This window comes from Palaemon carinicauda, chromosome 24 (genome assembly GCF_036898095.1).
Source record: "Palaemon carinicauda isolate YSFRI2023 chromosome 24, ASM3689809v2, whole genome shotgun sequence".
NCBI classification, from domain to species: domain Eukaryota; kingdom Metazoa; phylum Arthropoda; class Malacostraca; order Decapoda; family Palaemonidae; genus Palaemon; species Palaemon carinicauda.
In genome coordinates this window covers 86,513,101-86,540,987 of record NC_090748.1, presented here as the reverse complement: position 1 = coordinate 86,540,987, position 27,887 = coordinate 86,513,101, and the positions used below count along the sequence as shown (strand labels likewise).

Sequence of the window (27,887 nt, the reverse complement as noted above, 5' to 3'; positions counted from 1 at the left end):
GCCGGTGCTGTGGACACACAACCCCTCGACAACAGTTCGGAGGGCAGTTGCAAAACCCAGTCGACTAATCCAAAATAACCGAACCAAAAGATACCTACGACTTGGTATCTTTTAGATTGCTGTCTCTAGACTTCTAGGGGCCGACAGTCTCCCAAACACATGATTAGCAAATTAGTCACGTCAAGAAGAGTAACAAAGAAAGGCGTTTGGAGTATCTCCGATCTAAATCATTAAATCAGAGGGGAAAATACAAACGTAAAAAGTAAACGTTAGATTTATTGCAGGTGGAGAAAACAAGAAACAAAAAATAACAATAACATAAATACTTTCTAACAACACCCAATCAATTGAGATACCCAATTCGTCCCAAGTAACCCATCTCCAGTCCACAAATCTATCTCACCATACGAAAGTCACAGTCCCCGTGAGTTTGTGAGTGTGTTCGCACGTGCGTACATGCTTTCGCGGGACCCCTCCTGCTCACTTCTTATCAGTAGCTCTGTGTGACCCAAGAAGAGAAGAGAGAGGGATACAAGTATTAAGTCAGTGCCGCTCGGGAAAGGAAGGTGTTAGGACTCAACTGCGCGCCAACGGTCGATGATTGCAACCCCATCTGTTGGTGATTTCTGAACTATCAAACGTCAACAATGAAGGTAAGGAAAACTTGGTGCATTGTAGTTGTTTAAGGATTTCGTAGCTGGTGTATTCCTCTGGTGTTAAATTAATGTGATGTGATTTCTCTAATTATATTTGGCATCTCAAACCTAATACTTTAATCAGTTCGTTTGAATTTTACGAAATCATTTCATGTATTAGTCGGATATACAAGAACACACACACACACACACACACACATATATATATATATATATATATATATTAGTGTATGTGTGAAACTGTATTCACAAGTATGTTACAAGTGCAAACAACAATTCATCCTTGAAGCAAAAACCAAAATAAAACTAAAAAATAAAAACCAGCCTATTTACGAATTACTTGCATTTTTTTTAATTTAGTAATGGGAAAAAAATCATAAACCGAAACATGGAAAAACAATACAATTGTAAAAGTCTCCCAGTATTGAGTTGAGTCTTGAGGGATGTTAATAATAATAATAAAAAAGAAAAATGAATTGGCATTCCAATTCTAGCTAACATCGCGCCATAATAATATAGAAGATATGGAAATAATAAAAAATCATATTAAATATTAAAATGACCAAAGATAACGATGGAAAGTATATGTGTAAATGTTTATTATTCCTGAATATAAAGAGAAGCAAAATGGAAAGCGAAGTCTCATCGTGAAATGCATAAGATTGTTTGCGTGCAAAGACCAGAAGAAGCAGATGCAAATTTAATAACCGGGGGGGGGGGGCGGAGATAATGTAAATGTTAATTCACTTCATAGGAACAATGAATAAACGAACACAAACAAGGTTCCTTTATAATGATCGGGTATGATTAGTGAAAGATGTACATGGAATAAGTAATATAATTAGTGTATAACATAAATGGAAAAGTGAAATAAATGTAAAACTTACATAGAAACAACAGCATTTATTTATGCAGTCAGTCTTGCATGCAATAGGGAGAGAACATACGAGTATGATTACTGAAAGATATACATTAATAAGTAATATAATTAGTGTATAACATAAATGGAAAAGTGAAATAAATGTAAAATTTACATAGAAACAACAGCATTTATTTATGCAATCAGTCTTGCATGCAGGAGGGAAAGGAGGTAAATCATAAACTATTTAGCAATATAAAAACACTAAGTATTTGAGACCGGACACGCAGTTCAGATACATCAGTAAATTTATTCTTAAAAATGAAATATAATTCAAACTTTGCAACAATTTTTTGTCGTAATTTACATAGTGATGTGTAATGAACTTATGTAATTGAATACAAAAAAATCTGAAAATAATAAACTGAACATTTTAATTCCAAATTAAAAACGGGAGAATAGCTACTAAAAGGAGGAATGAACAAATCATAATACCAAAATAAACAATGCAATGTTTCAGGAGTAAACCGGTGATTATGTTACAGAAATATATACAGTAATCTATTTCTATTTGCTTGATAAACCTAATAATTCCTGATAATAATCTACATGCATTTCATGTAATTCAGTAACATAATCTCTTTTTGCAAATTACACATACCTTGTGTTTCTCTCTCTCTCTCTCTCTCTCTCTCTCTCTCTCTCTCATACCAGTCAAGAGAAACCTATGTATACTTTCTTCATGCTACTGACAACACCCAGTCATGGAGGAGAAAGGATGCCAAATCATCAATAACGTGTTCAGTTTTTTCCTTGAAAGGGAACGGGTTTCTTGCATGTGATAAGAAGGTATTTTTTACCTTTCGAGACATTCTTCTGTGAAAAGATTAAATATCAAGAACGTTTGTTTTCAATCTGGTTTTTTTTTTTTTTTATCAGAGAGCAATAGGTACAGTCTTCCCATGAAAAAGGGTAATTTCAAAAAAGGGCTTATAACTTGTGCCTGCCATTTTGGCATTATTTTTAAGAGTGCAGATCCCAACACAAACGTGTACATTCATACGTTCACATGTGCTAAACTGGTGTATTGACGTACCGCACACACGCGCAACAAACTATATATATATATATATATATATATACATGTATGTATATATATATATACACATATTTTATATATATATATATATATATATACATATATATATGTTCATGTCTGTATACAGTACATGTATATATGATTATACAGTACACGCATAGGCCTCTGTTAGTGTGTGTGTGAGTGTGTGTATGTATGTATGTGTATATGTATGTGTGTGTATGTATACACTCACACATACATACATATATACTTGTTTGATAAAACCAATTCCACAAAGTGAATCATCCAGCGTTATGGCATAAAATTATTTCCGTGTGTTACTTAGAACCCAGATCAGGAAGAAGAAACAACTCGACATTGCTCAACTTTCTCTCTTAAAACCTCTGTTACGCCACTTCCAACGCAAAACAGTCCAATTAAGCTCTCCTTTTTATATTTCGTTACGCATACCGGTATATGCGTTATTGCGTAATGTTCTTCAATGGACGTGTCGTTATCAATTGCTACAGAGAACTCAATTTAGGTGTAGAATAAAGAAATAATTACATCAAGTATCTGATACTTATGGCTATTCGATCATTAGCTATGTAAGAAAAGCAAATAATGTCTCCATATAACAGCTCCATTATTTCAAGAAAAAATTCCAGCGACCATTCGCATATTTCTGGACTACGTCTGGAAATAAACCCTCAAAATATGATACAACATCTCTGTAAATCATGTGGAATGACATGAATTACCTACCAGTGAATCATCCAAGCGAATGAAACGGCAAAACGAAGAGAAGTGAAAATAAACATTCCAGGCCAATTATCACTTCCCCAAAGGAAAGTGAGGCTAACGGAGAGTTTACAATGCGTCACGTCCAGCCCCCTTAATATGGAAGTGAAACCAGGAAAAAATTGCCAATTCAATCTTCATAAAGGTAAAATAAATAACAAGTAGGCATTCGTAAGATTTAAAAGCATTTAATTCTTAATAAAGATAAATGAAATAAGTAAATATATTATGACACCTTCTATTCCTAATATGTAAAAACCAAAATTTTCGCCAAACTAATTGTGAATAACGTGAATAACGATGGAGCTCAAACGAAAATGTAAACATCACCAGTCACCTTCAATTCCATAAAACGAAAGTGAAAAAAATCATTAGGTAATAACTACCCATCTATTTCCGGATGACGAAAGTAAAAGAAGGGAAGAGGCGCGTCAATTATCACCTTCAAGTTGAACAGTTCTCAAATAACAACGTGAGAACACATGACTCATCACCTTTCGATTGAAAGTGGAAAACAAAGCGGTCACAAATGATCACCCCCGATAACCAAAGACGAATTTGAAACGGAAGACGGGTTCCGGATCCACCACTTCCATGATAATCAGTTATTTAACATACAGCAGAATAAAAAGAACCTAAGAATCTATCTATCTATCTATCTATTTATCTCTCAATATACATGTATATACTGCTTATACATACGTACGCATATGCATATATATATATATATATATATACACACACACATATATATACTGTATATATACACAGTATATATATATATATATACAGAGAGAGAGAGAGAGAGAGAGAGAGAGAGAGAGAGAGAGAGAGAATTAAGTCTCAGTTTTTTTTCTGAGACCTATATATCCTGAGGAATTGTTTTAATTTATTTATCTTTCTGTGTTTTACTTCAGCAGCTAACTATCATCTTAAGTCGCTGAACTGAAATCAACTCTTTGTACACTTTGTTTATGAGTTTATTTATCTATTTAACATTGTTATTAATTTTGATAAAATATATTTTTTCTCCTTATTCTCTCTTGAAGTTAATATTTTACTTTTCCATTTCTCCTCCGCAATAAGTTGTTTTTATTTCTTTGGGTCACTTGGCGTGTAGCATTTTGCTTTGCCTACTGGAGTTAATAATAATAATAATAATAATAATAATAATAATAATAATAATAATAATAATAATAATAATAATATCCATACATAAAATGTAAAATATAACACACACATTATATATATATACATACACACATATATATAATATATATATATATGTATGTATATATATATGATATATATGTGTGTGTATATATATATATATATATATATACATATATATACATATATAAGATATAAATTACCAATGAGGTCGGTTGTTTCCACTCTATCAGTAGCTCTTTGAATTGTGACTGATAATAAGAATAAAACCCGAATATTTCAAGCAGACAATAAAATAATATTGATCCAAGTCACAACCGTGTCAAGCAAACGCAGTTCTAGTTCCCAAGGAAAAAAGCAAACAAACTTGACAGATGACTTTGTACGTGGGTGATACCTCATATTGCTTTCTCTTCCAATTTCTTAGACCAGGTCATGAATTGGTTGTCATGAGTCATTTTGGTCAACATTTGCTGGCCGAAAGGTTTGGGACTGTAATATTTTGTATTTTAATGAAACTGTATTAATTTCTACTGTATACAGTATGTGTTTTAATACAAAGGCAAATATATTTGCATGAATGCATAATATCATACATACACACATATTGTATACTTATATACAGTATATATAGCCTTATAAAAAATGTATACATACATACATACTGTTTATATGCATTTTGTATACTGAATATACAGTACATATAGGCGTATAAACACGTGTGTGTACATATATGATTCCTTACATAAATGCATACGTACGTACACACACACATATATATATATACACACACACACACACACACACATATATATATATATATATATATACACACACACACTCGGGCACACTATTCTATCTTATTTCTCTTCCTCTTATTTTGTTAAAGTTTTTATAGTTTATATAGGAGACATCTATTTTAATCTCGATGCTCTTCTTAAAATATTTTATTTTTCTTTGTTTCCTTTCCTTACTGGGCTATTTTCCCTGATGGAGCCCCTGGGCTTATAGCATCCTCCCTTTCCAATTAGGGTTGTAACTTGGCAAGTAATAATAAATATATATATATATATATATATATATAAATATATATATATATATATATATATAATTATATATATATATATATATATATATACAGTATATATATATATATTGCAATATAACTAATTGTAAAAAAAAACATTCACCTTATTATCCAATCAAAGCATAACCCATTTCCTATAAGAATATGTGGGAAGAAGTGTCTTAGTGGGAGTTACGAGGATTCCTAGAGAAAGAAAGAAACAAATTCGTAAAACGGAGAAGGAAAGAAATTCGTAACGGTCCTGAGCAGCGTCTGAGGTAATATAAGATAAAAATTATCATAATAAATAAGACAGGTGTGACAGTTGAATAATCTGTTCCCTCTCATTAATAAAAGGGTTAGGGAAAACAACTAACCAGGTACCTGGCTGTCATAGGGCTGGCTTAATCTAAAGCAATCATCTTCAACACATTTACAAAACGTTACCTTAAAGTAATATGTAATATATATATATATATATATATACATATATATATATATATACACATATATTCATACATATAATATATATATATATATATATATATATACATATAAATATATATGTATATATATGTGTATATATATATATATATATATACGTATACTATCAAACATAAACAATCGTATACAATAAAAATATGAAAATTTATTCATCACAAACAATTGCGTTCTTTGCAAAATCTTATAAAATTGTCAATCGTCATTTCTTTCTCTTAAATAACATCAAATTATGCAAGCATGTTATGAAAACAGTTTCTATATTTGATAAAACTTAATATTTGACTTTATCCTTACATCACATATTATGCATATACCTGCATCAATGATACATCGCTTTGATGAACAATAACCAAGTTAATTTATCAATTTTTATCATAAGGTTGAAGTGAACGAGTGACGCCTTAGGGTACAATGGCTCCAAATCTTGTTAATTATATAATAATGTCAATAGGATAATTATAGCAATTATAAAGATAAAAATAATTCTTTTCAAATTCCCTACATCCGGCTGACCCAGAGTACAGTAAATCATAAAAGTAAAATACAGGTATGAAGTCATTACATCATCCCTCCTTAACATAACCTAACCTAACTTAGGACGCCGAGTCCTCCCTAGGAGATGAGGGAGGGGTACATCGACTTCGGTTCCCCCCCCCCCCCCCCTCTTAATACACTTAACGTCATTAAATGGTATGAAAACAAGGAGGAATTTTTAATATAAACTCCCACAAAATGTCGGTATGATGAAAGAACAAAACCAATTGCAGTATCCAATACATGCAATTAGGAAATCAGAATTTCAACAACAGTATTCATGAGCGCAATGAGGAAACAACGCCCACAATATCTAAACAAATAAGCAAAACAAAAGAATAACAATTGCTGTAACCGGAAAGTCGAAATCACGAGTAGAAATTAACCGGATACCCGCCCAGCCCTAAAGCGGATCGTTTTAAAACAAAATCACTTAAGCAGATGAGAAATAATGAATGATAAAGAAGAATTAAGCTAAGGGTTTATGAAGGGTTACTAGCGAAGGACTGGATTTCTAATGTCAGAAGTTCAACAGGTTGCTCAACTCACCAGGTTTCTGCAACTGGAAACGTTGAAAGAATTTCCTCATTAATTCGCACGATGAAGAATAAAAATAGGTTATCAACGATGTGTTATTATTATTGATAGAACTAATACTATTATAATGGTTGTTATAGCTGCACTTCATTTTTAGTATCATCATTAAGGTATTATCAGTTCTTCCACACCCAGGCGATTCTTTCTCTACCTTCAAGTCAGTCTAATTATATTGACAAACTGATTCGTTAACTCAAATCTATTCTTAGGAGAGAGAGAGAGAGAGAGAGAGAGAGAGAGAGAGAGAGAGAGAGATCCAATTAAATGGGCATCACGTTCTACGAGGTCACATTTAAAACAGGGCGTGCTTCGGCCACAAATAATAAAAAATCAATTAGTTTTGGGTTCACTGACGCAGTCGGCTAAGTGATACAGGAAACCAGCAAACATCAACGCTTTTTTTTCCTTTTTCTTTTAGTTGATCAGTCATTGACCTGAAAGTTCGCTGCTTAGACCCCACTCGAAAATATCAACATGTGCGTAACCTGTTTCAAAGTTCAACTACTGCATTTGATCATGTTAATTAGAAAGTCTAATTCTCTCTCTCTCTCTCTCTCTCTCTCTCTCTCTCTCTCCTAAAAAAACTGGAAATAAAATTGAAATGCATGCATATAGAAATATGGTACACACACACACACACACACACATATATATATATATATATATACATGTATATATACATACACACACTATATATATATATATATATATACATATATATATATATATGTATATATATATATATATATATAGAGGGTGTGTGTGTGTGATAGTGTGAAAGAACTGCTCAGTGGTCCGTATAATCTTCAAATGTGGTACACTATAGTTTTGTGTATTATTAAAGCTAATCACATTTGCGATAGACATCATTTTGTTGAAATAATAATAATAATGATAATAATAATAATAATAATAACAACAACAACAATAATAATAATAATAATAATAATCATCATCATCATCATATAGTCGTACAGACCTCTCGTATCTTACAAGCTAAGATAAAAGATAGAAATTAGGCTGGCAAATTCTAAGAAAACATTAAGCCGGTGATAAAGGAAGTTCCTAATTGTTACTTTGAGACAACCCCGAGGCGAAATAATGAAAATTATCTCCCTCTTTGGTAGATTATATGGCGTGTGGTATGCGCTATTGTAGAGGGAGGTGGAAAACTTCAAAGATGTTTATTAAGAGAAGGGTTGGTGACCGTCATCCGTAGGTCCGTCTGAGAGAGAGAGAGAGAGAGAGAGAGAGAGAGAGAGAGAGAGAGTGAGAGAGAGAGAATCTTCATCATTAAAAACTATTATATTTTTTTACTTCTATCATCAGTATCACTAGAATAAAATAAAATGAAAATGAAAAATTAAAGCTTTGTTTCTCAAATTATCAAGAAATGGTCCTTTGCTCGCGTTGGCAAGTCTGGACACAGTAACAGAGAAAAGTGCAATTATGAAATCAATTTCAATATTTAACAATCATAATGAAAGGATTAGAGCCAGATGCTAGCCCCTATGAGAAAATGCTTGTATACTGCAGATAATGTTGGCTATAGTGATCAAGAAATTAAAAAAAGTATTGACAGGGTATCACACTTACATTAGATACGAGCTCATCAGGTTTTATTATGTATACATATAGTATATCCTAAATAAAAAGATAAAAGACATACAAATTTCCCCATTTTAGCCATTATGCAACAACAATATACTTAATTAACTAAGAATTTTATTCCGTTGTATAACTCTTACTTTCGACCGCCGTAAACTGTAAAATTTGCATAGCTACAAGGTTATGTTGCCCCTAACGCCATCTGTGTGTTTGTGAGTTTAACTGGCTTCTAAAGTCATCTGTGTGTCTGTGTGCATTTATACACAATATTTGCATTAAAATGACGAGAAGTTCCATCAATATTAAGAGAGTATTTAATACTAAATAAATAGATATTATGCAAAATTTTGCTCCTGGAATTATGACAATCATAAAACAACCTCTTAACAAATGGAAAAAAAAGAAGAAAAAAAATGTATGTAAGACAAAATACACATATTTTCTATTTGACGAAAAAAAAATACAAATGAAAACAAAACAATAGTTATATGACAGTTAAGAAGAAAAACAACAATAATTATGCGGTAGTCAAGAAGAAAGACTAGCTATAAATAAATCACATCCTACAAGGACAAAACCCTTAAATACTATGGGAAATGTTACGTTTCCCATTCATAACGCTAATTACATGTAAATTCAAATATATCCAATTGATATTAAAATTTTTCTACTCATTAAAAATCCTTTTGTTTCATGCGTCTATACTGGTTTCCTCATAGTTCTGCTTCCAGGATGATAACTCGTCAAAACCTTCACAATAATCCAAACTAAATTTATATTGTGCATGATTGAAGTTATTTGGAAAAATACAATTATTGCACTAAATTAATAATCAAATATGAATCTAAATAAGATATGGTAAACGAATTCCCTCTTACTTGCAATCAATCCTCTAGCAGGAAATACAGTTTTTTTCAAAATTACGATCTACAAATTCTGTAATACTCGAGTAAAAATTTAACGACGTAATAACTCATGAATTGTACTGATGTTCAACAACTGTCCAGGACTTGACTTTACATTTTACTCTACTACTTATTCTTATTCTCCACTCAGTTAAATATTTGTTACAAGTTCCAATAACAGAATATTTACAATTACCGGGTTTAAGATCACCGCTAATTTATAGTTCCTAGTCAAAAGATGATAGGCACAGCACCTCATCCAATGCCACTAATACGAATCAGCATTCAACGAAATGTTGGAATAAATATCTCTCCAGTAATTGAGGTTTAGTCAATTAGTTTCCAACACAAATTGACACCAAAAAGGGATGTAAATTATAAGATAACTATTATATTTAGAGTAAAAAATCTCTCAAGTTATACGGAAAATAACATACTTAGAATAAAATTCATTCAAAGTTGTTGAGCTATTTATTCTCCTCGAATTCGAACAATTGAACATTCGGAGAAAATGTTAACGACGGAAATAGTACGAAATGCAAGTGACTTGACCGTTTATAACAATTATTAAACAAACACCGAAGAATAAGTATAAAGAATGGCACATATTTACTCAAATCAAGATAAAAGCAAGAACATAGGGAAACAGATATTAGGCAATAGATCAAACAGACTAATCATTTAGGAGAAAAATCTAAACAGATAAAGACCAAAAGTCTATCTGAAAGAAAACTGGAAAGGAGAAAGCGCGAAAACGGTAACAAATACTTACGCGTGACGAAGGCCCAATCTTACCTGCGAAGAAGAATAATCATTAATTCATTTCTAATGAAACCACAAGTTATACAAAATTATGTTTCTGGTAAAAATATGATATAGAAAACCATTCCAACATTCATCCTAAGATCCAAGGATTTTTCTTTAATAATATATATTTTTACATTAACACACTTATTTCATACAATTACGTTCAAAAAATATTAACAGTAATATATATATATATATATATAAAGGGTGTGTATGTGAATGCACACGCGTGCGTTTATATATAGGCTATACACATTATATATATATATATATATACACATACACACACACACACACACATATATATATATATATATACAGTATATATATATATATATATATGTATATATATATATATACACAAAAATATTTTCCTTTTAAGTAATTCTCTTCATGATAAGTTCCATATTTATTCAACAGTATTCAAACAATCCATTTCATTCCGGGTCATTTCCACCCTCTAAAACACTTGACTTATATATAGTAAAAAATAAAAAGATAAGAATAATCCAAACTCGAAGACAGATTTTCATGTGACAATACAAATTGTCGATAAATTCCTGGCTGTTAAAAAGGTGTTTAAAAAACCGATGGTCGTTTCAGATTTTGGAATACCAATATATTATTACTTTATATGAACAAACAAATTATATAAAATTATAAAAACACAAATATTCAATGACATATCCGATTTTCATTTATTGAAATTTCGTTTGGTATATCTATCGAAACAATTTTAAGGATATATTTGTAATTAATTATTATCTAAAATCAAATGTCAACAAAACTGATCGGTGCGACACTTAAGATTTCACATGACATTGCAATTTTTGAATTATTTCTTACTTATCTTACTAACAAACAAGCATATGGTAACGAACTTTTAAGTATATTATCTAAGCTAAATCATTGTCCGCTTACGCTTCCCTATCATCTTACAACGGTACAATGAAGAACAGAGGGCAAAGAAACTAAAATCTATTCTGGAGATGGAAGGGATAAGTTTAAGCATTTAATCGACTGAATCTATATCAGAAAACTCAAGATTTTCAATAGCGTGAATTGTCCGAGAAGACAAGAACTTATTTGCTTTATAAATATCTTATCGAAAAGGAAAATCATTTCAAAATGTTCTGCTTTGTTACAAGATATTTATGATTTGCCTACTTTAGTCTATATGTGTTCGTTTCATATCTTCATGGTATCTTCAAAATAAAAACTGATGAGACCAAATAGACCGTGATACTGGCTAATAAACAGGCGGTTGCTATATCAACAGAAAATCGATTATACCATTGTTTTGTCTCACCATGAAGAAATGTCAAAATTTGCAAAGAATAATAGTGACGATGATTTTTAAGGCTACCAAAATATTAATCAATAAATCAGCTGATATTTTATGAACACATCTTGGAGAGAGCTTGATACTGTGCCAAACGAAATAGGGATATTCTTAACATTTATTCCAGGGTTTAGACGTCCCAAAATGATTAACAACTCTTCCTAAGGATCAAACCCAACAGATTAAATAAAAATAAATATAAGTACATACAAACTAAATAAAAACTCATTCTATCATATATGCTTAAATAGTTACTTTGATACTGAATAAAAAATTAAGCAATACAGAAAAAAAATCTTAAAAAACACATTAACTACTTTTCCCACAAGATCCTCTTTCAATTCTCTACTCTCTTTGTCGTTGCCCTTTGTGATACTTAAAACCAGTCATCACCGGTTCTGGTATTCAGAAAGAAGATAGCGTATCCCGGTATCATTCCCGACTTCGATTATATTCCTTGATATAACTAATTAATTTTTCTTTGGTAATTTCACGGTTTTTATACTTTGCTTTCTTGCATACACACATCGTATATATATGTATGTATATATATATACATATATATATATATATATATATATGCATATATATATATATATATATATATTGTGGGTATGGACATGAGCAGTACAAATATACAGTTTAATACTAATTACTTTTTATATAAAATTAAAGGATGTTATTTCCTCCATTTAATTGTTTGTACGCCAATTTTACAAACCACAACATTGATATATATTTATCTTTAATCCTATTTGTCATTACAAGAAGAGGAATTAAATTGCTAAAGTTCATATATCTGATTGTAAAAAAATGGAACAAATTAGTTTCACCTAACATCTGTTATCAAATAGAAATGTTCACCCGTGTTTTTTTTTTTTTTTTTTTTTTTTTTTGCTAATGTAAAGGCACCAAAAAATCACTAATGCAGCTGCCGCACTCTCGGGAAAAGAGAGCCAGTGAAAGAAGGGCAGAGCCAGAGTGGCATCCGTTTAATGAAAGTCATCCTGGTCTCTGCTGCTATGTTATTTTGAAGAACAAATCTCGCCTGTATAATAAAGAAAAAGTGTCCATATATATATATATATATATATATACATTATATATATATATATATATATAAATATATATATATATATGTATATGCATACATATATATATATATATATATATAAATATATATATATATATATATATCCATCCTGTCACGCAATGGGGGATAGTGAATAGTCACACCCTGGTAAGAGCGGGTACTCAGAGAGGTACACTCGGAAACCACACTCACCCACAATCTGCCGAACCAAGGTGTTGCACTTAGAAAAGAAGGGGTGGTGATAAGGGTTGAATATGTGTGTGTGTTCGCTTGAGTGTGCTTATCTCTCTAAATATTTAGACGTCCTTATTGACGGCTCTGGTACACTAATTACGTCTAATGGCTACCAAAGAGTTCTCTGAATTAACGATAAGTGTGCTACTCCAAACGTTACTCGTCCGACTTGCGTAGATAACCTATCTTTCAGTTCTAATTACGGTAGGTAGTGCATAGGCAGAAATGCACCTGGTTCATGAAAGACTGAATATTCACTAAATATTTTCAGTAATAAAGTAGCCGTGGTTTGTACTGAATCAGAAAATTCTGTTCTGAAATATAGCTAACATGGGCGCCTTCATAGTCCATCACAGTAATTTATATATATATATATATATATATATACACATATATATATATATATATATATTATATAAATATAAATATATGTATATAAATACATATATATATATATATATATATACACACAAAGAGTGAAATTCAAGAACTTCATTAACACGCACACACACAAAAAAAAATACAGATAATAATATTTCTTTTTCTTTTCGAACAAGAAAGTTAGAGAAACTTCAAAACTACTTTTTCCTAATAAGAGGAGGATAAAAACTCGTCCAATCTTTCTAAACAAGATTTGGAATTTTTAAAATAAGCACAAAAAAAGGAAAGAAAGTGGTAGATTATGAAAATGAAAATACGATTCAAGAAAAAAGTAAATGTCTTGATAGTGTCAGTGAAAGTAGGGCAATATCTTGAAAGAGAGAGAGAGAGAGAGAGAGAGAGAGAGAGAGAGAGAGAGAGAGCATATAAAATTCAAATCATGTAATATCATTAGGTAACAATCCTTTTTCGATATAAATTTTCATTAATTGGTGTAAATCAACATTTATGAAGAACCGGTGCACCTTTAAATACTATACATCTGTATTTGACATTCTTGCCTATTCAACTTGCATGAGAGAGAGAGAGAGAGAGAGAGAGAGAGAGAGAGAGAGAGTCGCAACACCCAGGTTCTAATTTCAACCCATTTATTAACCGTAGAGCGAAAATAAACTTGTTAAGAGAGCGTTATAAAATAATTGTCAAAGAAGTGATAGCTTTCTTCTTGCTCTTGGCAGTGTGCCGTCATATTCCTCTCTCTCTCTCTCTCTCTCTCTCTCTCTCTCTCTCTCCTAAGGTACGCGAGTAGGTAGGTTCAGGTTGAGCAATGTGGTCGCACACAGTGGCCAGCAGCCTTAGGACGCTTCGATGAAAGTGAATCTGATCCCAAGGAGAAAGAGGTACGAGAAAGGGAGGAACAGAGGGTGAGAAATCGGGGAGGGTAAAAAGGAGGGAGTGAGGGTGAAAGGAGAACACGGAGAAAGGATGGCAGCGAAGCACACTAGGAATAATATTAAGGCTGTAATGAATGTGCCATTTCTGGTAGGATGTTGTCGAGATAATACATTATCATAGGGTATTGTGCTGGGCTACAGTTCTTTGACGGGCTTACTATTTGTTTGGGTCTATAACGCATTTTATGTATTACCAATATTCAAATTTCCTCTAAGAGCTTATCTAGGCTACAACTAAAAGGGGGGGGGGGGTTACAATCACCTATTGCTGCTATACTAGTGTACGTGACCCGTTATATAATCATGGCTAAATATCTAGATATGAGATGCACACACAGCCCTTTCACCAGGGTATGACTACTCCTTCTTCCCCGACCCGAAGGTACGGGAAGAGTTCAACGTGACCTGATATATATATATATATATATATATGGATAAATATCAACACAACATCGTGTTCAAATAGAAATAAATTTCTACCTCATACTTGGGATCGAACGCTAGCCCCTTCTAATGAAAGGCCAGGTCGAAACCAACCATGCCACGAGAGGCCATAAAAGAAATTCGGAACCTGACGCTACCTAGCTGTCCGAGGATTTACCTGGCGAGACATCAGTTTCTTACCAGCGAGTTTTACCCGATTTCCCCGTCCCACCACGTGACACAATTGGTAGTAATTCATTCAAATTATCCCTAATGACTCAATATGGATAAATATCAACACAACATCGTGTTCAAATAGAAAATATATATATATATATATATATATATATATATAATATATATATATATATATATATATATACATATATATATATATATATATATATCCAGACACTTGCTCTTTATTGTCTAGGTTAGATAACCCTTTGGCCTTCCTGCCCTGAGAAAGGCAGGTAAATTACCTCAAAGCCTGTTTCACTGAACAACAATTTTTGTCAAAAGAGCAAGTCATCAAAGTTAATATTTGTACTGAGACAGCAGGAAACAAACAACTGAATAATCCTGCCGAAATGAACTATATTTGAGATTTTTTCCGAGCGTCATATATTATATCATTTTTTTTTTCATTGTTAACTAATTAAAAATTTTACATCTCAAATTAATTATCACTGCGCCATAGAAAAATAAAATTATTTGGTGTAATCATGTACAGTACATGAAATTTTTTTTCTCCAATTTTCAAGGATTTGATTCAGCAGGAGTCGTGTGGAGTAACGGTTTTCCATCCTATTTTTATAAAGTTGAATAATAATAATAATTACCAAAACTCTGTTTTGGGGGGACAAGTGAGCACTGGGCTTTTTCAAAATGTGATACTACTAAGAAAGGCAATAAGTAATGGCATTAAAAACCTCAATATACTTAAACTACTCTATGAAAACCAACATACTACACAATGTTATCTTGAAATTTACGTTTTTTGCAGGTGACGTGGGTGTTATGGATGACATCCGTGTGGGTATCAACGAACGCTGGACCTGTGCCACAGTGTAAGTACAAGTTAAAAAACTTTGTTCGTTAGCAATAATAAGGTTAACTGACCTTCTGAAATTAATCTTCTTCTGATATTTGCACCTGTTACTTTTCAACGGATGTTATAATACAATGCATGTTTAACTGCAAGAAAATAATTTGTACGCAGAAAATCCGCATATGAAATACTTATGCCTACATTTCCGAATAAGATTCAACATGGAAATTCAGTGTTAGCTCTCTCTCTCTCTCTCTCTCTCTCTCTCTCTCTCTCTCTCTCTCTCTCTCTCTCTCTCTCTCTATATATATATATATATATATATATATATATATATATATATATATATGTGTGTGTGTGTGTGTGTGTGTGTGTGTGTTTGTGTGTATACACTTCATCCCTTGAAGGATGAAGTGGCTGAATATGTTCTGCTGGTGTTTATAAGAGAGGTTCCTAGGTACCAACCATACCCAATCAATGTTCAAGTGATTAAGTCTGTGTCGGATACATCTGACATGTTTCTTAGTGGTCATCCAACCAACTACTAGTCAGATCCGGTGTTGTTATTGTTAACGTAAGATGATCGAAAGACCAAATGATGATAGCTAATAAATACGACGATTATTCTACAAAGGAATATTGACATGTATCATTGAGCAAAGGGAAAAAAATTCAATGAAATTGGAAACTATAAATTCCAAAATGTAGAGGAAGAAAACTTAAGAATACCGTAATGGCAAGAACTTTTATAAAGTAACCTTTATAAATCTAAATGCTCAGAAAGGGCGTATAAACAACCCGTTGAGATGCTACCGCTAGAGAGTTATGGGATTCTTTGAGTGGCCACAGTACTATATTGGATCCTTCTCTCTGGTTACGGTTCACTTTCCCTTTGCCTCCATATACACCGAACAGTCTGGCATATGTACAGATTCTCCTCAGTCCTCGTAGAGACTTGACAACACTGAGATTACCAAACAATTCTTCTTAACCCAAACAGTTAACTATTGCTTTACAATTGTTCAGTGGCTACTTTTCTCTTGGCAAGGGTATAGAAGAGACTCTTTAGCTACGGTAAGCAGCTCTTCTAGGAGAAGAATACTCCAAAATCAAACCATTGATCTTTAGTCTTGGGTAGTGCCATAACCTCTGTACCATGGTCTTCCACTGTCTTAGGGTAGAGTTACCTTGCTTGAGGGTACACTTGGGCACAATATTCTATCTTATTTCTCTTCCCATTGTTTTGTTAATTCTTTATAGTTTATATAGAAAATATCTATTTTAATGTTGTTCCTGTTCTTAAAATATTATGTTTTTCCTTTCTCGGCGTCAATGACCTCAGATGTCAGGATGCCAGATAACTCATAATCAATCAATCAATTGTTTCCTTTCCTCACTGGGCTATTTTCTATGTTGGGGCCCCTGGGCTTATAGCATCCTGCATTTACAACTAGGGTTGTAGCTTAGCAAGTAATGTTAATAATAATAACAATACATGCTACACAGGCAACGCAACGACAACGCTCGAGATGGGACTTCAAGCTCCTTACCTGCAGTGCACAGATTCAACTAATTCCTGCGGGGCCTAAGTCAATGGAACTTTATAAATTCTGGAATTATTCACTATCCTGTGGTAATACAGGATCATGTTTCTAACTTTTTTTATACTATTTTCTGTCACGCGCTTCTCATAATTTACAATGAGAAATCTACAATTGGGTAATTGAATGTACTAACGTTATCATGAAGGAAAGGAATGAATACATTAATTAGTTGTAAAAAAAAATAACATATTGCACACTTTCATTAGTGTAATCCCTATTAAAAACGTACAAATAGCAACCATTTAAGGGGGGGGGGGGTCATGTACTCGAAGTTGGCTACCATCTTTATTTACATTCCAATCAACACAAGAGCATTGGTTTTGGCCAACAGTTACCCATAACCAACAAATCTCTCATTGGCTTTAAATATGACCTGTCTGTAAGAATAAAGGACCTTTCAAGACTTCTATGAGTCGGCAATATGGATTTTCAGAAAAAATAACCCTTCCCAGCCACCTGATAAGCAATAATCAAGAATAAACCCAACCGGTATTTCAGAGCAGCATCAGAATAATAGTTTACGAACTTACATAAATGATATCTAAACTTCAACATCCATCACAATGAAAATGCCATGAAAAGTACGTTACTTATTTATGTAGATTCACTCTAGACATAGTAGTGGTTACCTAACCAGTGTAGATTGATTCTCCCCTAGGAAGGGGGATTTATTAATTTATTTCGCATTTAATAGTTGTCAGTAAAACGGCCATTAAAAATATCAGAAAATCAAGAAATGAATAGATCTTCCGTGCCACTGAATTCCATCTAACTCGTTGATATGACAAATAATTTATATAAAACTATTAAACAAACAATAAAATACCTTTCCGCAAGTGTCCGATAACACACCGGACTGGAAAGAAAATCTATCTTTCTTTTAATTTTCTTTCGTATTTCAAAGCTATTATGAACTATTGTATCGAGAATAAAGAAATTGAGAGGTTTAGATGTCACTGATATCTTTACAAGGAACGTCTGAAACTCCTATCCAGTCTAGGGAGCTTTATTGTCACCCAAATACTTTTCTACTTTCTGAAAAATAAGGTGGGGTTTCCTTTGGGAAAAAAGTGGGAGGAGGATTACGTAATGAAAGCCATTAGTCATTACTACTTTCTCCTTCAAATGATTAATCATCAACGAAACTACAGTGCAAATATCTGGAGAAAAAATATAATCAGGATCATAAAACTGCATGTAATTGTCACTTAAGGTATTTACTACCGTTTATAAATTGCTATAAATTTACCGGCATAGGTTTCAATTATTAGCAAAAACAGGAAAAAGATGATTACATAAAATTTAAATTGATATTCGTGCCACATTTAACGGTATGAAAAAAGCAAACTGAATAACATCCAATGCAATACAATAAAATTAAAAGTTAAAAAATTGACCAAACTAAAAAAACAAATGAACATAATGCTTATGACTAGGATGAAAAAACCCATTTTAACATCGGGAATAAAAACCTCAGCAAAAATATGTAATAGAAGAAATTATATCAATTACCTAAAAAAAAAGAAAAAACCGAAAACCCTTTTCATGACCAAATTAACTCAATAAAACAAGATATAAACACTCCAAATATTTCTAGGCAAGAAGAATCAAACCGAAAAGGAGTAGAAAATGTATAAATGATTAAGATTCTGTAAACACTAATAAATAGTTAATCTACTAATTTTTTGCATAGAATACATTATGACATCAAATCCGCCAGATTAGGACTGTTCTAAAGAGAAAGGCTACGGGTTATGAGTGATTGAAAAAAAAAAATAATAAAAAAGAAACAAGAAATAACTTTCTATCAACTTAACCGTACCAGTTTTTTCAGTAGAGCATTATCTAACTGTCAGTTGCCTTATTCCATTTTCCGTAAAAGGTCAAAAATGTTCAGGTTAGACAACTTTCGCTAAGTGCACTGGGATCTTTTATTTTTTTTTCTTATTTTTTTTTGCAAGGGCATTTGCTATTTACCACCACCGCTCTTTTCCTTACTCAACAGGAACTACATCTCTCTCTCTCTCTCTCTCTCTCTCTCTCTCTCTCTCTCTCTCTCTCTCTCTCTCTCTCTCTCTCTTTCTACTTTACATGTTGCTAAGCGGCAAGCGGTGGCCATATAACCAGAGACCTCTGAACTTCCCCTGTGGTATAACCTTAGTTGTATAAGGCAAGAGTTCCCTTCTTGGGTTTTCTTCTTTCTTAGTTCACGTCATGAACATTATGAGGTAAGCATTTCAAACCATAATAATAATAATAATAATAATAATAATAATAATAATAATAATAATAATAATCTCCCCTAAATGATATAAATATATAAATATATATCACTTTCCGGTCACGCTCAATTCTTCCCATCCCTCAGTTTGGGGGGAGGAGTTGCGTGTGTTTGCATATCTTTCTAATTTTTTAGCCGTAAATTTTATGGGTAGCTTAAACAGTAATGTTAATGCATGATACATATCTTAAGAAACCCTAAGACTTCCGGAAGCTCTTGTTTCCTAAACATATGAAGAGTTTGACTTTTCAAGGTGTCTTTATCCTGTACAATTGTGAACTTGCATTTATGATGTCATTGTGAATTTAACGCATAGGACCTGGTGTTAGTAGCAGGAAGGCCATTCCGTCTCATGGTGCCACTGGTTGAGTGCCTGCTATTGCACCACAAATGACTGAGCTCTTTGATTTTAATGTTCTTTAACCATTAATTAATGACTATATAATCCTTTTCTTCAATCTTACTTGAGAATACTTTTAATGGCAGCCAGTTTCTTGCTGGCAGGAAAAAGATTTAAGGATTTTTATATATCATAATTTGATGAGTTATGGATTTTGTGTGCCCTTTTAGTAAATTCCTCTACTACCTCGACCCGAATATAATTCTCAGCAGTCTGATCAACCAGCCATTAAAAATCCAGGTGGCTCCATTACTCATCAAATGCTCTTCTCCATCTGAGACGCTCCAATCCTTATAATGAGCATTGCTCATCTATCAAAGCAGTCTCAGGGCAAAGTAATTTTCCTAAGAGGGTTGAACAAACAGCTACAGGGTCTCACTAAATCGATGCTCATGCCAACTCCGCTGGAAGGTAGAATACACACGATTACTTTTGTCATCGCTCTCTTTTTTATCTTTTATTATGAAATATATTTACAAATTTTACAATTTATAACATATATACATTATAGTATATTTACATAAATATTTTTTATTTCCCATATAGTGTATTAACAATGGAAATTTTTACTATTTATCTAAAATGTTTTTAAATAAAAAATATATCTAGCCGTGAATACTTCTTTTTTGCTTTTTGGTGGTTTTTGACCTCTTGACAGTTTATTGTGCACATCAGGTTTAGTCAATTCTGGAGCTATTGCTTCCTGGTTGCTTGCTTGCATGTAAGCCGGTTTGACCAGGACTTCATGCCAATTGCTTTCAAATTGTGGAATTCTTAGCATCGGGTCGAAAATCCAGGAACGCATTTTTCGTTTGTGTGGTCATGCCGGTTTTCGGCATAAAAACAAGTGTGTGAAAACAATGAATTTATTTAACTTGATGTAAAGAATAAGATCAATATCATACTTACGCAATTAAGGAGAAATTTATAAACACAATACAACTAGATGCGATAATTATCATAACCCCAACTATATATAACATTAAACTGCATGTATCTAAAAATTTACTTTATGGTTCATACACCTGAAAATTGCAAATTTCAAATATTTGTTATATTTAGGAATATTCTGAATTTTATAAGCACCTAAATTTGTACCGAAAAAATGGAGGATAGAGAGACCCCAATCTTTATTCTTTATCTCATTTCACTAAAAAATAACTTTTATTTTGCAGTTGGCGCCAAGGAAATCGCCACCCACCTCCCGGCCGGACATCATGTGACTTCCATTCAGCCGGCAACACCTGCCGGTAAGATCCCCCCCCCCCCCCCTCCAAGTAATAATGATCTGGGAATATGATAATGTAGTCAAAGAGAGTAATCATTCTCACTGAAGTGGCAGTTGTTGAATGAGGTTGGCCCTGTGTAATCAAAATGGAGAAAACCTATTTGTTGACACAAGGCTGGTTCAATTTAACATAATCCCAGTGAAGTATGTTTACTTTCTACTATTTCATTGTTACGTTTGAAAGTCGTTTTTATAGTCTTTGTTTTAAGTTAAGTGGTCTTTATTGAAAGACATCAAAAGCAATAATCATAGTTAAGTGATCTTTATTGAAAGACAATAGTAGTAATAATCATAGTTCAGTGACCTTTATTGAAAGACAACAGTAGTAATAATCATAGTTAAGTGATCTTTATTGAAAGACAACAGTAGTAATAATCATAGTTAAGTGATATTTATTGAAAGACATCAAAAGGAATAATCATAGTTAAGTGATCTTTATTGAAAGACAACAGTAGTAATAATCCTAGTTAAGTGATCTTTATTGAAAGACAACAGTAGTAATAATCATAGTTCAGTGATCTTTATTGAAAGACAACAGTAGTAATAATCATAGTTAAGTGATCTTTATTAAAAGACAACAGTAGTAATAATCATAGTTAAGTGGTCTTTATTGAAAGAAAACAGGAGTAATAACCATATTACCTAATAGAAAAAAAAAATTGTGCTAGTAGTCTGTTTTACTAAATAATATCCAATTTTCTTATTCCTCATTAACGATAACTTGAAAGATTAAATCCAATTTTAAATACTGACCCATAAGTTGATCAACTTGTTAGAATTCCAAATACTGCTTCTTACTAATAAGGCAAATGTTATATATAATTGCTAACTATTTTCTGTTTTTAAGCAGCAGACAAATGAAGACCTGACAGACAGATGTGCATAAATCTTCATGAAACATGTTACTATTATAAAAATGGACCCAAACATGAAACTGAATAAGACTTCATTTGGAAAAGAAATAAAAAAAAAACAGCTTAGGACTGACAACGATTAATTTCTGGATGTATTTATATATTTTGAACAGTTTTTTAACGGCAAAAAAAAAATCGTTATGATTCTAATTTTTTGATAATCTTAAATATAATTTCCTGACAATCCTACTCAATTAAAATACAAATAATTTTAGTATAACTATAACTATAGTCGTATTTTTCTTGACGATAAATTTGCTTTGAAAAAATGATTCAGTTAATATTATTTTATGTACCGGTACAAAAATTTGTTTTAAAGTATATCGTATCAATTTAATTCTTACAGAGATATACAGTAAGAAACAAAATAGTTATTTAGGTAAATAATACGATACTTGGTAACTTTCTCATGTGTATATGTCACTAAAACTTATGTGTTTCGTTAAACGATTAGGTAAGTAAAATCTCATTAAAACATAATGACTTAAAAATTCAATCCAAAAATGTTTCATGGGTATACACTGTCTAGATATTCAGCCATTTAGGATAACTAAAATGTCCGCTAATAAATAAAAACAGGCCATTTTGAACTATCCTACATCCTCAGAAAAAAGGTAAGTCAAAGCTGATTTATTCCTCACTATATGAGTGGAATCATTCGTACCCTTTACAGTGCATGCCGATTTTTATAGTTTCCACAGAGAAGAATAAGTCAAAGTAAGTCTAATATTAGTTTGGAAAGAAAGAAAAAACGAGAAGTAAGAAGGGAAGAAGAATACCTGATTCTTACCCTACATAGGAGAAGATTATCTTTCATATCTTGGTGAAAAGCAAAAAGATTAAATCATCCACAACTTCTAGAGAAAATGCTACCTTAAAATTCTTTCTGGATTAATCAAAAAAATTAAAGGCAACTTATTACTCATTTCTTAAAGAGACAAGTATTTGATAAAAAAAAATATCTAACTTTGATAAAAAAATATTCACTGCCTAAAAACATGAATAACAAAAATAATTTATTTCCTTACAAGTTAACTACTAAAGAAGAATTCCTTATAATAATAAGAGGCAAAATTCGGTCTAGAACCTTGTAAAAAAAACAACACAAAAACACAACGAAAAAAAGGGATGTAAAAAAGAAACAAGTGATTTCAAAAATAAAATGTCATTGAACACCATTAAAAAAAAAAAATAATGTTAATTCTAGCTTAACGATTTTATCTCATATCAATCTCAATCATGAAGACTTGAAAACTATTTGCGTTCATTCTTAAGCGCTTTCTAGAAGCTTTTCATCATTTAAGGTACATTTTTCTGAAAACAGTCACTAAATTCGATAGCCATAGAAAGAAAATATTTGCATTATGAAAATTTTGCCGTTTAACAAGGTTCAATTATTCTCTTAATATTCCCAACTCAATATCATCATACTAGTCAATGACCAATTTTCTAAGGACATGATGAATTAAATACCATTAATGAGACGAAGACTTGACCTGCAGTCACATTAAGGTAATCTTCATGCTTCAAACAATTCTTACATTATGGTCAAGTGAAGCTTACACATATGAAGACAGACAGGAGTGATATGCAGAGTACTTTATTGCCCTCACCTGGCAAAATCAAATTCTAATAAAATTCCTTTTTATCCCTAACAGTCAATTAATCTCCTATTCAAAGCTTTAACTTTCACTGAAAAATTATATTTTTGTTCAGCATCTATAAGAATTTTTCTAGATATATATTTTGAGCATAAATAATAACATTAATAAATATAAGAATATTGATAAGTATTCGGTGATGGAAATTGTTTCCCATCTAAAGCACCAATATAAGTAATCACCATCGATAACTACTGCAAAATCTTCGTCAAAATAATTACTAAATAATGAATTTTAAAAAATAATTCGTGTCTAATGCGAATATTTCCTTTCCAGGTCGCGTCCTCTCCTCCATTTCTGACACTACCCAGCCAATAAACTTGGCTGGAGTTCTGCAAGAGATCACAGGGGCTGGAACAACAGCGTTTTCTACCAACACCGTCCATCCCACAGCCGCTAGCTTTGGGCACTCTACTTCATCCATTCCTTCGATCAATTCTCTTCACGTTAATAACCAGAACACTCAAGGGATTCTAATCTCCGATGACGACAACCGGTTTTCTCTGGAATCATCAGGAGAGTTCGACCACGATGACTTTGACCATGACGACCTAAGAATAGTAAACTCTGGGAATAGTTTCATTCAGCAAGGTGTTGGAGGAAATGTTCCATTATCTGCGTTTATAAGCAATGGTGATGTGTCAGGCTTTTCAGGAGTTGGTGGGTCTGTGGGGGGAAATGGTGGCCATGTAGGAGGAGGGGGTGGGTCCTTGAATTTTGGTGGGGCACCTGCAACTGTTGGTACTCCACTTCCTAACTTTGGAGGGGCAGGAGGATTTGGAGGAGGTGATTTTGGTGCTAATGGAGGATTTTCTGGAGGCGATGTTAGTTTTGGAGGAACAAGTGGACCTCTTATTACTCCTGTGCCTGCTTTTACGACCACTGCAGGACATTTTGGAGGTGGCGGTGTGACTCTTGGAAGTGTTAATGGAGGTTTTAATGGAGCTCAAGTAACACATGGAGGCATAATTGGAGGTTTCAATGGAGTAACACATGAAGTCGTAAATGGAGGTTTTAATGGAGTTGGAGTAACAAATGGAATCATAAATGGAGGTTTTGATGGAGTAGGAGTAACAAATGGAGTCATAAATGGAGGTTTTGATGGAGTTGGAGTAACACATGGAGTCATAAATGGAGGTTTTGAAGGAATTGGAGTAACACATGGAGGTATAAATGATTTTGGAGGCAGCAGTGTAAATTTTGGAGGCGTAGGTAGGGATTTCAGTAGTTTTGGAGTACCACTAAATGTAAATGGCGGTCTTGGTGGTGCTGGAGTGGTTCTTGGTGGAGATTTTAATGGAGCTGGAGTTACACTTGGCAGCATAGATGGTGGTTTTGGAAACAGCAATGTAAACTTTGGAGATTTTGGAGGCGATTTTGCTGGCGTTGGAGTACCACTTGGTGGTGATGGATTGCAGTTTGGAGGTGTAAGTGGAGGCCACAGCGGTGCAATAACAACCTTGACTCCTGCATTTGTTTCAGGGGCTTCAGGGATATCTATTGGAGGCTCTGAAATATTCCAGGGGCAGCCAGATTTCATATCCTTCGGTGGTGATGGTCAGGTATTAGGCGGATTGTCAGGAGTTTTAGATGATTCGGGTGAAATCCATTCTTCAATTGGTCTCGGTTTGGGACCACAAACCATCGTTACACATGAACCTGTAGTGACATCAATAGCAGCTCCAACTGCAGGTTACCTTCCACCTCAATCAACTATTATAACATCCCCACCTGTACACACTGGAGGTGACATTTTGAGGCAAAGCACATTTGTATCACCTCCAACTGAAACCATAGTCTCAGTAGGACCTACACAGAGTGTTGAGACTGCACCAATCACAGCAAAAGTCTCTACAGTTACATCAGCTGTAAGTAATCTTTTGCCAACAAAGAGTATTGATACTAGTACAAAAACGGTAATCTCTGCTCCACAAGCCCCAGTATTGACTAAACCAGTCCTGCCTCAATTACCACTGAAGACCTTTAGTACAAATGGCTTAGGTACCCTTCTTGGTAGCTTGTCTTCCAAGATTATAAACCCAGGACAAACTCTTGGCAGCCTTCTTAGAGGACTGGATGGTCAAGATGGCATTGTTGTTGTTGACCTTAAATCACAGAATACAGCAGGAACCCGTGTTGCTGTTGATAATGATGATTTGGACGACTTCCATCTTGATATAGATTCCATCGAAGATGACACAGTTAGCTTGTCATTAGGAGGAAGTAAATTAAGCACAGACACTGGAGTATCCTTAGATACAGTTGGCCTTTCATTGGGAGGCACAGATACGGCATCGGTATCATCTCTAGATACTACCACATCTTCTGATTTTCTATCATCAACTAAGGCTGCTCTTGGTCCCAAATTCTTGTTCCAGACTCCCCTTGTAGATATATTGTCAACTAAAGGACGATGGTTAGGAACACTTATTGGAGGCTTAGTCGACATTGGAGATGCAGTTGCTAGGAATTTCAACAAAGATAAACTTTTCTAGACTAGTTTTTAGAATGAAACTTTGTTCTCTTATTGAAAAGGTTTCATGACTAAATTATTTTATGAGACACAGATCAAGTGTCTATTACACTCATAGTTGTGTACCTCTAATGAATAAGGGATATTTGTTATGCATTTGGTAGATTCTACCAAATGTTTATTGTGTCTTGTTTGTAAATATGTATGTATATGTTGCTTCGAGAAAAATAAGATCAAAACTGAATTTACTGTTACAGTCTTTGTAAAAACCAGATCGCATTTGTTGCTTTTTATAATGAAATAAACATTTTATAAATTTTCCACAATTTTAAACCCTAATCTCGAGAGAGAGAGAGAGAGAGAGAGAGAGAGAGAGAGAGAGAGAGAGAGAGAGAGAGAGAGAGAGAGAGAGAGAGAGAGAGAGAGCGTAACAAACCTCATTAATTCATCATACTTCATACTCCTTAATGAAGATGGATAACATGTTATATATATAGGATTGGTTACTATAAAATATTAATGATGATTGATAATAATTTGCATGAATATGTATAATACATGTATAAGGATGCAAAACATAAGAATGGAAAATATAACACGAATTAGGCTGGTTATTAAAACACATAAGGCCTGATAAGTTAAGTTACAATTGAGTGGGAAATAAAAACACTTAAATGCGTTATGGTAATGTAAAACAAGATGGAAAACTTCATAAAAAGAGATGAATAACATAAAGGGAGTAATGATGGATAGTTTATTTTGTGCTAAAGGACGGACATTGTTATATATATATATATATATATATATATATATATATATATATATATATATATATATATATATATATATATATATATATATATATATATATATATATATATCAAAATAATGATTAAAAAACAAGTAAGAATAAAGCAATGCATAAATAGCCATGGATAACATAGTATAAAAACTAGGATAACATAAGAGAATGGAATGACTAGTGTATAAGAACGCAAAAGATGAAACCTAATCTATAGGAAAAAAATTAATTATGGCATAGTTCGTGAAGATGACTGTATAGTAATAAGCGTAAATAGCTATTAATAGAGTAACTATTAAAAAGAGTGGACTATAAACAGAAAAAAAGGTGGAAAATAGCCTAAGTGATGCTGCTTTAAATTTTTTTTTTTTTTTTATATTTTTCCAATTTTTTTCAAAA

General features: G+C 32.7%; 1 protein-coding gene across 1 annotated transcript; it reads left to right on the top strand.

The window, feature by feature from the left end:
• LOC137618198 (PE-PGRS family protein PE_PGRS30-like) lies at positions 1-27,005 on the top strand. Its single transcript, XM_068348290.1, has 4 exons — positions 1-653; positions 16,021-16,084; positions 21,526-21,600; positions 24,490-27,005. Exons 1-4 carry the CDS (start codon positions 648-650, stop codon positions 26,706-26,708), a joined length of 2,364 nt encoding a protein of 787 aa, XP_068204391.1. The 5' UTR covers positions 1-647; the 3' UTR covers positions 26,709-27,005.
• Positions 27,006-27,887: the final 882 nt, after the last annotated feature.